Source organism: Echiichthys vipera (genome assembly GCF_963691815.1).
Source record: "Echiichthys vipera genome assembly, chromosome: 6".
NCBI classification, from domain to species: domain Eukaryota; kingdom Metazoa; phylum Chordata; class Actinopteri; order Perciformes; family Trachinidae; genus Echiichthys; species Echiichthys vipera.
The window spans coordinates 12,314,618-12,329,241 of record NC_139831.1 but is presented as its reverse complement, the minus strand read 5'-3'; the positions used below and the strand labels follow the sequence as shown (position 1 = coordinate 12,329,241).

The 14,624-nt window shown below is 41.7% G+C and overlaps 1 protein-coding gene across 1 annotated transcript in view; it reads left to right on the top strand.

Moving 5' to 3' along the window:
• The first annotated feature begins 711 nt into the window (after positions 1–711).
• The window catches only part of slit3 (slit homolog 3), a 258,744-nt gene continuing 244,831 nt past the window's right edge, over positions 712–14,624 (top strand). Inside the window, exon 1 of the mRNA XM_083915485.1 lies at positions 712–1,301. Coding sequence (XP_083771611.1) covers positions 1,111–1,301 — 191 coding nt within the window. The 5' untranslated portion in view covers positions 712–1,110. The remainder of the gene's footprint in view (positions 1,302–14,624) is intronic.

The following is a 14,624-nucleotide window of genomic DNA, read 5'->3' as shown; positions in this document are numbered from 1 at the left end:
ATCAGAAAGTAAATCATTAAGATGATATATGCTGGGGCAATGATAAAAGAGGACGAGTTGCTGGGAAATGAGCTGAAATATGCTCACTGCTGCCACAGGAGAGTTTGGAGTTGTATTTGTCTGTGTGGGAAAGTAACCGAGTTTATACAGCAGCAGAGTGTTCCTGGGGTTGAAGATAAGGATGAGTGAAAGTTTGAAGATATCTCTCACTCTCTTTACTGGAGAAAGAGAGAGAGAGAGAGAGAGAGAGAGAGAGAGAGAGAGAGAGGGATAGAAAAGGAGAGAGGGGAGAGAGAGAAGGAGAGAGAGGGGGGGGACAGAGCGAATGAGGGAGAGAGAGGGAGAGAGAGGGGGAGAGGGGGAGAGAGAGAGAGAGAGAGAGAGAGAGAGAGGGAGAGAGAGAGGGAGAGAGAGAGAGAGAGAGAGAGAGAGGGAGAAGGAGAGAGAGAGAGAGAGAGAGAGAGAGAGAGAGAGAGAGAGAGAGAGAGAGAGAGAGATTTGGGGGAAACTAAAGTACAAATCTGTGTGCCTCTCATTCTCACAACCTCCAGGCGTACCAGTCTGTGTTGCGCCTCTGTTGCTCTCTCAACTTTTTTTTTTTTTTTTAACTGATTACAACTCCTCTGCAACTTTTTTACTCCCTGGCAGCGGAGGGATGTACCCTGGAAGGAGGTTACACCCCAGCAGAACATTTTCACCTTGGAAAGTTTAGGAGGCAGTCTGATAAGTTCTGCGCGGACAGAGAGTTTGTGAATGGGGAGCATTTGGGGGAGACTTTTACGCATCGAGTTGAGTGACGCGCGGTGAGATGTTTTAAAGGAAACCTTTTTCTTTGCAAGTGTCACATCCAAATCCTTATTTTTTTCGTCCTTTTTCTTCAATGGCAAGGTGGCGTTTTGAGGAGATTCTCACCGACCGACTTGAGAAACTTTGGTGAACTTTTGCAAACAACTAACTTAATTTGATTTCCATCACTTTTTAAAATTATTTTACCACACATTCGACTGCCCTCTCTTGACCTTTTTCGGGATCCTTACTTCTACAACTTCTACTCTTCCCCCACGCGGATTTTCAATTAACTTCGGTTTGGAAGTAATTTGAGTGGATATCATGCCTCCGATCGGGCCGGAGAAACGGGCTGCGCTCTGCCGGGTTTGGGCTCTGGTTTTTGCGCTGCTGGCGTGCGCTGCTTCGGTGACTGGATGCCCACATAAGTGCAGCTGCTCTGGGTCGCATGTGGACTGCCAGGGTCTGGGTTTGAAGACTGTGCCTAAAGGAGTACCGAGGAATGCCGAGCGACTGTAAGTGACTTTTCATGACAGTTTAAGCAAACCGTATGACTGTCTGTCATAATGTTTCTTAAATATCATCGTAGCGTGCCCCGTGGCCTTATGGCGCGCATTTCTTTCTTTACTCTCATAATCCTACAATATTCCTGCAGGGACAACGGTTATTGTGTTACATGAAAGCATATTATGCATGACTAACTTCACATGCCTGCTAGGACTCAGGACTTAGTTATCAGAGGTGATGGAGTCAGTTTTAAACCTGAAAACACCATTGATGGAACACTTCAAACTTGTCTTACTCAATTCAAACTTCATGTTTTCATAAAGCCAAACTGTTCATCAGTGGATCACTATACACAGTTGTGCCGTTTTCTTGTGAAGAAGTAGAAAGTCTATCCATGTTCATCAGGCTCCTGCTCAGTGATTGAACTGAAATGCATTTGAACTCTGACCTGCAGTCAGTGATCATTATAAGGTGAACAATTAAATGTATTTCCAGAAGAATATTCATGTTTATATTTGCATTCAAACACTCTATCCTACCGATGAACTTAGGCTTACATCTGCTCATACAGCTGAGTAACTTTTATCATGTATTGCAAAAAACCATAAAGCTTATCGTTCCATCAAGTCTATCAAGATGACTTTTCAAACGAGGCATGTAAGCTCAATAAGGCTGATAAAAGGGAGAATATCCCACTATTACTAGTATTGGCATCATACATATACAAAAAAGGTGCTTTTTTTTCTTGGAAAAGTTACAAGTTAAACCCAGCCGACTGAAAGCATATACTCCAATCCCTTTGGTTACACATGTAATAGATGGTGCACATGCAACTGCCCTTAAATCCACCAGTGACCCCAGTGAATGGAGGCAGTTAAGAAAACAGTCCTGGAGCAGCTTTAGAGCGAGTAATTAAGTTTTTAAACAGGTCAAAGCGAAAGGTGAGAAGACGCAGTGAGCTCCTTAAATCTTTTTATATTCTTCCGCACTCCCTTTGCAGTTAGACTTTCCAAAGTTTTCCTCAGTATGGCTACAGCCTTGGTCATTTGTGTGAAATCCTGAACAGTGGTTTTGCTCTTAAAGAATTACCTTCAGTAATGTAGTTTTAGATCCTGGTGACAGTTTCAAATGATATTCATTCCTAAGGCACAAATAGAGCCCTGACAGCCGCTGCTGCCACCTCTAGCGTGATCTTGACACGTATACACCCCCACAGCCACACACATGCATTCACAAACACACATACACACGCACACCTATGCCGTTAAGGTATGGAAGCGATTATGCATGATAACGGAGCAACCAAAAGCCCTGCGGGGGTTCAACAACAGACCTAACGCTGAGACAACAAACACAATCAGTAGGCTGCAGAGGGAAGTGGGGGGCCTTGTTTGTGGATGTGTGTGTGTGTGTGTGTGTGTGTGTGGATGTGGGGGGTACTAGTGGAAATGAACATATGATTAGCATGTGTGCGAGCATTTTTACCTTTGCATGTTTGTTTAGATATGCTTGTATATTTGCGTCTGCATGTTTGTGCTGGCTAGTGCGATTGCGTGTGTGTGTGTGTGTGTGTGTGTGTGTGAACAAAGAACCCCATACCTCTACCATCCCACAGGACCGTTTTGACCTCCCAGGACCTGTTGGCTTTTACACAGCAATCCCCCGAAGACATTTACACCCTAGGAAAATAAATAATTAGAGCGGGCTGTGATGGGGAGGTGGGATAAGGGGGTCCCCTGCCGCTCGCTGGGGTCCCCGGGGTGGAATATTTAGGGTAGCAGCGCCCCCTCCCTTCCCTTTCACTCTAGAAACTATGTGTTTATGTTTCCCTGATTTATCCAGGTCAGTGTTTCAGCTGTGTCTTTGGCCCAGAGTTGCTCTTTTCCTCCCTTTTACTCTCTCTCACTGCCTGTCTTCTTCTATCCCTCTCTCTCTGCAGATATATTTCAGGGAGTTTGAGATGGGAAACATTAAAGTGGATGAGATTCCAGTTCTAAAGGTTACGGCAGATGGGAAACTTTTTAGGAAAGAGAGATGAGTGTTATTGCCCTGAGCAGGGATTTGGGTTTGACAAGTGGGATGAGGCCCATGCGGACAACATATTATGTGGACAAAAGTGCCAAGTTTGTTAAGTTATGAATAAAAATGCTCAGACATTTGCATCACAGAAACATTTCCAAAATTCTTGAATTGATTTCTGATATCTCCTTAACCATGTTGTTAAGAAAAACTGAGTATCAGCACGAGTAATAGTTTTATATGATCCTGTTTCACCCTTTTCAATTTTAAAACGTCCCATTTTTTAAACAGTTGACTATATGTAGTAGCCTAAGGGAGAAAACACACACACACACACACACACACACACACACACACACACACACACACACACACACACACACACACACACACACACACACACACACACACACACACACACACACACACACACACACAAACACACACACACACACACACACACACACACACACACTAACTAATTTTGTTATTAATAAATCTAATGCCAATGCTACTCTGTTTGCAAACATGCATCACAAATAGAAACAGTCAGGTCACCAACGTATTTGTAGCTCTTGCTCTCTCTGTTCTGATTTTGTCATTTGCTTGTGTCTCATGCTGAAATATTGGTTGATCCACAAACTGGCAAGTGTTTCTTTAGAGACTCACGGTTTTGCAGAAATGTTCAGTTACATAAGGAGAAATCCATAGAGAACAGGGGATACAATTGTATCTACCAAGTGGGGTGGTTTAACTACACCAGAATACTATGCATAATGACCACAAAACATGTGGCGTTTGAGTAAAGGACATGACTCTCGCCTTATCTTGAGTGGAAAATGTTTTTCGGCGACTACTCTACTGCTCTCTTTATCATTCTCTCTCGAGCCACATGTACAGAATCAAACAAATTCAGACTCTGCGGAGGTCACTGAAAACAATTGCAGACTAGAGACCATCTGGCGATAGGATCACACCAACACCAAATCGGGACAGGGGCGTACAGTCGTGGGTGTTGTCACCTTCCCTATTTCTTACCCCTACTTCCGCCTCGCTTGCTCAGACTACATACATGTTTAAACCTTGCCTTCATTTGGATTTCTACTACAAACCTGTAAAGTTTCTTGCACCGTTATCTGGCCAGGGCCGTAAAGTGTGCGTGTGGGGCTTTTTTTTTTGGGGGGGGGGGGGGGGGGGGGGGGATCACACCCATTTTCAAACTTGCCTTTCATTTTGATCTCAACTACACACCGGCAATGTTTTGTGACTGTATCTTGCACGGTTAGGATGCCGTCACAGCGACAAAATCTATCCACACACAGAAGGACATACATAATATAAACACCTGTCAAAATACTCTAAACCGCCTCAATGGTAGTTCCCGCTACAGTAGGTGTCTCAAGGACCATATTTTTCCATCATGACAGACACACAGACTCATAACGTGAATACAAAACCTCGCCTGGTTAAACTCACTGTTGAGTTAAGAAGTAATACATGACACAGATTGAGGGAAATTGGGTAAAACAAAAAAGCATTGTGATGAAATAACTTCTGGATATACTGCAACACTGAAAAAGTAAAAAATTACAGATTTACTTTGAAGGCACAAGGCAACCTGGGAAGTCAAACTGGAAAATGGTTGGCACTGTAAAGTTTAAAAAAATCACCAGTGTGGTCCTTTTTAAACTGTAGAGTAAGTCCCTGCGCACTCTCTTTATTACACACAGTATATAACTTGGAATCCAGTTAACTTCCACCACCTCCATGAGTAAGAGTCCACCTGTCATAACTACAGAATGAATCGCTTTAAAAAACCCAGTTTTCTTCACTATTGTAAACAGAGCATTTGGAAAGGTTAACGATACAAAAAACAGTGGTGGCCTCAACTACTCGCTCAATACACACACACACACACACATACACACACACACACACACACACACACACACATACACACACACACACACACACACACACACACGCACACACACGCACACACACATGCACTCACAGGCAGCCTCACAGATTACCTCAGGCCAGTCAATTCCGTAATGTCCTCCTTGGGAAGCCACTTGAGACCTCATTTGCATCTAATTTGAGTGGAGGGTTTTGGGGGGAGGCTTAACAGGCTTAACGAGGCTGGGTAAAATGAATTGGAAAACAGGGACGGCTTTTCTCTCCGGGGTCCAATTCACACCTGCCCTACAGGGACCACATACACACACACACACACACACACACACACACACACACACACACACACACACACACACACACACAACCTAGAGTGTTGATTTTTAGAGCAAATTCCAAACTGTTGCCCCAACTGCTGTGAGGGGCGACAGGGGGCCTCCAATTGGTTGAGCTGAAATCTGCAATCAGGGAATTTTTTTTGCAGTGAAGTGTGTGTGGGACCTTACATCTGTATTGCTAGGTTTAAATCCTCTTATATGTGTGTGGTATGTATGATTACATTGTATGTCAAACTGACTGTTTGTGTCTGTGTGTGTGTGCGCATGTTTGCAGTTGAATGAGTTCACTGCTGGAAGCAGCAAGCTGCTTGTGCCAACTTTACACAAACTAATTCTGATTTTAACTGCCTATTTTTCTTTTCCCTCGCTAACGGCACTTTGAGGAAGTTTTGGCAAGTTTTTTACGAGTAACACCTTCTCTACTTTCTCTAGCCTCCTCTGGCACAAGACAGAGGCCTTTTCTTTACTTCCCTTCCCAACTCTTCATCTTTACTTATACATTGTTTCTCTTTCCTACATCTTTTGCTCTTTCCTCCCATCCCTCTACCATGCTTTTTTAATCCCTTTTCCTTTGGTCTCTTTTCCCCACCCTTGCCTACTCCACCTTCTTGTCTGTCCCATCTTCCTCTCCCTTTCCTCCTCCCTATCTCTTTTCACCATGTCTCTCTCTGACCTCCACCTCCTACTCCAACACACACACACACACACACACACACACACACACACACACACACACACACACACACACACACACACACACACACACTTTCAGTTTGCCAGCAACATCTCTCCAGTAGAGTTTTCACAGCTCCCATTTCCCTTCAGCTTGCCAACCTACCATGGAGCGCACAACAATAAGATCCTGCCTGTGTGTGTGTGTGTGTGTGTGCGTGTGTGTGTGTGTGTGCGAGCAAGCGAGCAACAGTGAGTTTGTGTTTTTCTTCGTGTAGAATGGACACACACGTTCCAGCCACTGGTTCTGGCTCTTATCAAAGCTTGGTGTTGATTGGTCAATGGATGCTGTAACCACCACACCCTCAGCTATGAAACAGCATTCCATGGTGTGACTATAATCTTTGTATGTGTGTGTGTGTGTGTGTGCTTTGGTGCTGACCTGTGCATGTAGCAATCCAGTTAATTTTTGCTGACACAGTTCCTGACCCCTACATTTAGGATAATCTTATTGATTCAAGAACAATCTGTAATCACTGAAGTTCTGTGGTGTTCACTTCAGTTTTGGCCCAAGCATTTGCCTGAAGTCACTGCAAATAATATTGTGTTAGCTGGCTGCTTAGTGATGTATTTTGTTTGAGCAGTATTTCTATATATGTGGGCTACTTTGAGGAAAGCTTAAGTCAGCACACATGCTTTGGTAACTTAAAAGCCATCGTTCAGTGAAGACTGTTCTTTACTGTTATCGTGGGTATGACAGTGATGTAATACATCTAAGGAGCAGCTGAGTGTTATTGCTTTAGCAGACAAGTCTAAACTAAGAAGCAAAAACCACAATGAGCTTGCTGTTCTCATACAGCCTCTTAATGTCACGCCTATCATCTGTGGCCATCTCCTTGTAACCATTTGTGCCCTTCCAATTATGTTAGATTCAGTTATGGTATGCAAATGGCACAAGTGAGGGTAACCAGTATTTAGTCTGCAGTTCTAGGTCAGTGGGTGATATTCTCTTCCCCAAGTTTCTCCAGCATGCAGGCAGCTGACCTTTCTATATAATGGCATTCAGTCTGCTAAGGAGGCAGCCAGCTGGCAGTGACAGTGGGCACTGCCCTTCTGGGAAACAGAGCAAGCTGGCAGCATTAAAACATACACAAATACGCAAATATTTGTATTGGATTTTTCCATTTTTATCACATTCAGACATTCATTCAAACATACAACATAGTTATCTAGCATCATACCCATCAACATACATACAAACTTACCCTGACTGCAGCAACACACCGCTACACCAAGAGAGTTGATTTTCCCACGGGTACATTCTAGCAAGCCTGTTTGTCAACAAATGAAGCCTATAGAACACCTAAAGTGTAATCCATTCATATATATTTTACACACAAACACAAAATCCTTACAGGCAAAGAGGTGCACACACTCATTAACATCAATATACAGATAATTGTGCTGTACTTGTGACGACCCTCACTGATATAATGCATTTCTAGACCCAATCACAATTACTGAAAAAAAGTGGTGGTAAAAGTAGGTTTGTAGTTTTGGCCATTGTTCTATCTATTGTACTCGTTACACTTACATGCTGATATCTGGTAACATTAACACCAGATAGCATGACACATTAGAAATGAATAGATCAGACAGGCTCTAAACAAGACAACAGTTAACAATATTATCTACACGGCTTTATTTTGAGGGTAAGCTGGAAGCTAGCACACCTGAAATCCCTTTTTGCTTAAAAAAAACCAATTGTGCATGAGTACTGGAAGTTGAACAAAAAGAAAATCGGGGATGCATGTTTGCAGTGAACAATTTGGGTAATTATTTCCCAGTTTGTCTTCAAAGTTAGTTCTTAAATTCTGTACAATCGTCTCATCTTACAGCTTGTGGTCTTTACTTTTTATGCCTCTGTGCTTGCGGAAGCCATGTTTTCGGTTTGCCCACAATCCTTCGCTATCTTGTGAAAGTGATATATCAGGAACCCCTCGAAGGATTTTCTTCAAATTTGGCACAAACGTCCACTTTGACTCAAGGAGGAACTAAAGCCATACACTAAACTTAGGTAATTGAAGGGAGCGGTATAAAAAATATACACTAAAATATTCTTAAATCACTTTGATGAAACTGTAGAGATGACGGTGGACTGTTGAGAGATGGAAACTCCTCCCGCGAGCGCTTGTTGCTGGCCTTTGCTCGTCGGCTGGTAGGATTTTGTAATCTGATGATCTTTTCCTTGATTAATCGCGTAATCTCTGTTTTGGCTTTCTGCACAGCCAGTTGATTTGCACTTAAAAACTGTGGGGATGGTTCAGATCTTCTGTGCTGCAGGGTTGAAGATGTGTGAGAAGCAAGTTTCAGCAGAAACAATACACTATACACTTTAAATAAACCTTTTTTTATTAAATTAAAGTCTTCACTACATATATTATGAAAGTATGGACAAACATGGATGTAAACTTCATCATGACCACAATACAGTAATTCTAGTTGTTTTTTCTAACTTGGTGTTTGGAGTGATATTATTACAGATAATGATGATTTGATGGCTGACTAAAATAGGACCCAGGTTGTGTGAAACTAGAATTTTCTTTTAACCCTCAAACAACTCTTTGAAGTAGTAACACCAGCCAAAATGTCCTCACTCTCCAGAAATAGCCTCCCTCTCAAGGTCTGAAAATGGGTCTTCACAAAGATGGTACAAGAACACACAGACACATGAATACTCGCATGAAGGTACATTTATATTTCAAACGAAAATATATGTAGAATTTATGCAGCAACACACATGCACACTCATCATTAGGCACAAAGGCACACACATACACATACACAGTACGCTGTCATGCTTTAACCCGATTAAACATGCAATTTGTTGTAGTTGGAAACTTTGACATATAACGAGAGAGAGAGAGACTGTTACATAGAAACTACCCCGAGTCACGAACGACGTTATATGACTTTCTGCTGAAACAGAAGTCCTCAGACCGTAGGATTTCAGAGTATGTCATATACTATAACGCCAGTCTGGCTCTGTGTGTGTTTGTGTGTGTGTGTGTGTGTGTGTGTGTGTGTGTGTGTGTGTGTGTGTGTGTGTGTGTGTGTGTGTGTGTGAGTGAGAGAGAGTTAGTGCAGTACGCTTGAAGTCGTTTGATGTTAACAAGCTATGCCACTGTTTTGTTAGGCTGCTGTCACCAAAGCAACACATGCAGGGTACTACTTTCTCTCAGTATGTGTTTCTGTGTGTTACTCTACGTGCGTGTACATCTTTGTGTTTATTTGTGTGCATGCCTGCAATATGCGTGTGTGTGTACACTTTGAGAGTTTGATTAACACCATAATTTCCCCTTTTTAGGCCCAATGTTCAGTCCACAGTGACGGACTGTTTATGTTCAGCTGAAAGCGTATGGTGAAGTTGGTCACTGCACTTTGCATGTGTGTGCGTTTCTCCATCTCTCTGTCTCTCTCATTCTCTTATCCTCTCGTTCGCTCCACTCTTAGTTTTTTCTGACTTGGCCTCTGTTGAGGAAGCAGCAGTCCTTGTTCTTGTCAAGTGGCCTCTCAGCGGCCAAATTACCCCTCCACCCCCACCCTACCCTATTCACTTACAGTACAGCAGTAGTAAATCTAGACAAAGGCAATGCAGTCCCATAAACTCCAGCAAAGAAAAGAGTTAACCAAATACAGCGCTGGTTTATTGCCCTTTTTGGCTCGTGAGTCTAAAAGAAAGGGATGCTTGCAGGCGACTCCCTAATGTGGTCAAGCCTGCGTGGTTAACAGCGACACCAAACTATGAGTTTCGGTAGGTTGAGCGGTATTAACAGCGAATAGAGGAGGGAGAGAGAAACAAATTCTGACTGACACACAGAAAACAAAGCGATAGATGATGCAACACACAGTGGAGACACATTACTGTCCCAGATTTCAACACAATCCGATCATTTTGTGATACTGAAGGCGGAAGAGGCAATCGCAAGTAATTAAAAAGACAGAGACGTACACAGGAGAAGAATAGAGGAGGATGATGATGGATTTAAAGCTTAAAAATAGATAGAAGAGAAGGAAAATAAGGATCAAGAGTGAAAAAGAAAAAATGATTATTGACAAATAAATACTAACATGAGAATCAAATTGACATAGAGTTAAAGAACTAAAGTGCAGTTGAGACGGACGGAGCTGTAATTGCACATCATTGAGACAGGATTCCCCTTTATGGAGTGGAAGTGAGTGCTCTTCAGTCTCCTGAAGGGAAAGTATTTTAATGACTAATGGCTTCTTTATTATCAGTGGCTCTGCTCATCTTTCTTGCTCCTCGCCTCTCTTTATTTTGTGAAAGTTCTCCCACATTCTTTCAGCTTTTCTGTAGCATTCTAGACCTCACAAACATTTAGTAGCTTTTCTCAAAACAAACAGAGAATGATTTTTACCCACTGTGACAAAATGTGTGGTGAGATAAAATGTTAAATGTCAAGTGTCAGAATGTTTCTGAGAAGCATGCCGAGCCTACTTGAGAAACAATGTCCGGCAGTGGGATCAGCGTGTTGCTGCACTGCAGAGGCTGTAAACCCCATCAGATCAGGAAAACCTTTGTCTTCTGAGCAGATTTCCCCCAGTGGTGTCGGCAAATGTTTGCTTTCGCTGTGTAAATTCCACTCTGCATGAAGTCGATGGCTGGCTGTAAACATACGACACGCTTTTATACAAACGGTGGGAGGGTACTGTAGTCAGGATTGAGTAATTTCTTTGCTTTCAATTTAAATTAAGTTAATTACTCAAAATGTGCTTTATCAAATTAATTATATCATCAACAATCACACAACAGAGTGTTAACCTGTTGACTGTGTATTTTGTTATAAAGGCAGTGCTACAGATGAGTTTGAGAACATTTATTATGTTTTCTATCAAATGTATGCCAATACAATATTCAATATTGGAAAGAGCCTTTTGGAAGGCTATTTAAAACCATCCATGTGTGATTTAAGAAAAGACTCGGTGTCCTGAAAGGTAGCTTCAGCCCTGAACATCTTGTGTGAGAGTGTATGTATTTGCTTGTTCCCATGCGTTCACATGCCGTTTGCTGTATGAGTCTGTGCATAATGTGAATGCCCAAAACCTCTAAGTGATGATTGCCGTGTATCCCAGAGAGCCGTTCTGTAATAGGAGAGATTTCACTTCCTATTAGCGTCACTATGACAGAGATTCAAAACAGCAGTAAATGGTCGCATAGGAGACCAAACGTTCAAAAATCTTTCCAAAACTTGTAGAACTTTGTAAAAACTGTTGTAGACAATACATGGTGTGCAAACAGAGACAGGGAATCAACATGTCACTCTTTGGAATGCTTTCCATGATTACATCTTTACAGGTCTTTTTTTCTTTTTACAGTAATAGAGAACTTGTTCTACTTGACTCAAAGTTTCTTCTTGTAAACACAAGTTCTTTAAAGTACGTTTGATACTAAAAAGTTAATTCATTTAAAATGTTAAATATGCTTGTACTGTCACCAGCAGTTGGTGTCAGTTGAACGTGTCAGTTGATCTTTCACCTTTCTTCCTGGCACAATGGCCGTTGCAACTCCTTTCACAGTAGTACGTAATTATATTACTTTTTGGTGCAACTCTTATTCATGGTATCTCATCTTTTTCTAGTCTGTACTCACTATCATTGAATTTGTTTAACCTGTCCTCACAGTTTCATAGTTGCTTCCAGTAAAAACAACTTTTTATATATGACGTCTGTTTAGCTTACTACATAGCTGTGCACCTACATGCAAAATGACCAAAGAAGGGTATGTTTAATTTCAAACATTTTTTAGTCAATTAGCAGCAAACTGTGATGTTTTAATGTTCTTACTGGTTTGGTGTCCAAGCTGCCTTCTCCTTCTGTTCTGATTGGGCAAAAAATTGTAATGTTTCTGCCTTCATATCAATTAAGGTTACATTCAGTGATTGGATCAAAAAAGTCTGAGCAGGTGCTGCTAAATGTCATATCCAATCATTTGAAAAGGATGGATTGCAGCTGCAACGAAGGGTAATTTTGAAGCAGCATGAGGCCTGCCCCCTACTTCTGGTGACAAACACACTGTAGAGCGTGGAGCTCAGAGGAAAAGGAAGAAGGCAATTAGGATTCCTTGCGTAACTGGGAGATTTAGAGAGTGAAATTGAGCATACCTATCTTAGTGAGAGAAAGATGGAAGGAGAGCAAGAAAGGAGGAATGAGAAAGTGAAGCGGCACAAGAGCCTTGTGGAAAATAACAGGAGATTAGCACAGGAAGCGAGCGCATTTGGAAACGAAGCGTTGGACGGAGAACAACAAAGGATGAAAGGGAAAGGATGGAGGGATGGATAGATAAGGTGCATGATGGAGTGAGAGACAAAGTGGAACAAGGAAACGTCACAGTGTCAGAGACAGAACAGAGAGAGGAAACTGTAAGCAGCAGTTATTCGTTATTCCTCATTGTTGTGTCCGATAATGAAAAAAGAGGGAAATGGGCAAGAAAATAAAACAGGACAGTTTTTAGATTGTGGCAATGCAACTGACCGTCCAGTAAGCTGACATACATACAACATTTTACTTGTGTTTTCTTTTAATATTTCATGGTTTACCACATTGGACACCAGTCTAACTTTTCATTCCACTGAGCTCTTGGGAGCCTTTGTTACCTGATCTGTCATTTGTTTAACGTTCTAGTTATTTCTCTGTGTTTTCTCAGTCTCTGTGGTGTAGCCAACCAATAAAGCTGTGCTGTAAGTGAATCAGCCCCCCACACACCAAACGTGCGTGTGTGTAAAGTCAACCAGTATGCCAGCCCAAGGCAACCAGACTGTAAGGTTCACTGGTTTCAGTGGTCTGGGGTGAGGAGCTGTCTGTGCCTTTGTGTGTGTGTTGTGTGGTACATTAATTCCCCGAACACCTGCTGTTTGCATTCTTGCCTTATCCCGTTGTCGCAAACGCACAGCCATGTGCGCCCTACCTCTGCCTGTAATGGAAACAAACAGCGACTTGAGCTTTTGTGCTAAAGCTTCTCGTTAGTTGTCTGACTGCCAGCTGGTCAGTTAAATTTAAAGCTAAGTTAAGCTTTACTGCTGGGTGGGGTGGACACCCACACGTATGCAGACCAGGTGCATAAAAATGGCCGCCTCACTAGCTTTAAGTCATTCAAATCCTCTGTAGCCATGTTTATTTGCTTATTTTTTAGTTTTTAATCATTTTAGGTTGGGTTCTTGAATGTTATTTATAGCAGGATTATATTGTTTTGAAGCACTATCATGACAGACTCTCTTCTCAGAGATTTTTCAAACAGCTTTTTTGAATTTCTGTATAAAACAAAGGCCTTATGCTGCCTTCACGTGCTATGGAAAAGATGGTATTTTCCACTTGTGAACTGGAAATTACTAGTGCATTGTGTTCAAGTGCGTTTGTTGTCGTAGAGAAATGAAACATGGCAAAGCCACAGATCCTGATCAGTTACTTGGAGAAAAACATTTTAAACTGCCTAATTCATCAGTAAAAGACCAGCAAAAAGAGGATTTATCAAAACACAAACGGTAAATAATATGCTGTATTTTTTATAGATCATGAATAGTAGATTAAAAAAAAAAAAAGCTAATATTTCTGTTTGCTACATAAGCTCGGTCTACCCTTATCTTAAGCACATAATCTTCCCCAGTATAATAACATAATCTTCCACAGCTCAAAAACAGTGTTGTTGTAATAAAGTAGACTCTTACATTGTGCTCCACCATGTTAAAAAGGTCAAAGGTTATCTCATCTTGGCAACTCGTGTATCAAAAGTGTATCAAAATTTCCCAGTGGAAATTACCACATGAGGGGGTATTCATGTGCAATTTTCCCATCGGATTTTGGTATTTACCAATTTTCATGAAGGCTCCATCCCTGTATGGGATTATCAGACTTTATATCTCAATGCACAACACCCCCACAGCTTCCAAAGTAGCGAGAGTGGAACTTACTCTTATATTAAGGCTAATGATAGTGCATTGAGTTAGTTCAGGCAGAGCACACAAACAAGATACTGAATTTTTAGTTGATAGTTTACTTTCAATGATTTGCTAGATAGTAATGTTGTAACGTGCCTTCAGTCATTTGAAGCTTCCAATCCAATGTAACAACATGCATACATATGGGGGTGTGTTCCTTTTATCATGACAGCTTACCTAAAAAAGACTGTAAAATATCGCAGCATATCGCCTTGCATACAGTATTGCAGTATATTGAATCGTATCCCTCCTGTATTATAATACGCATTGTTGCCAGTAGACAATACGCAACCCTATTGATAACTGTTGATCGATGATAGCTGTTCATTTAGGCTTTTTATATGTGTGGCTACAGGCTGACATTTCATATGAT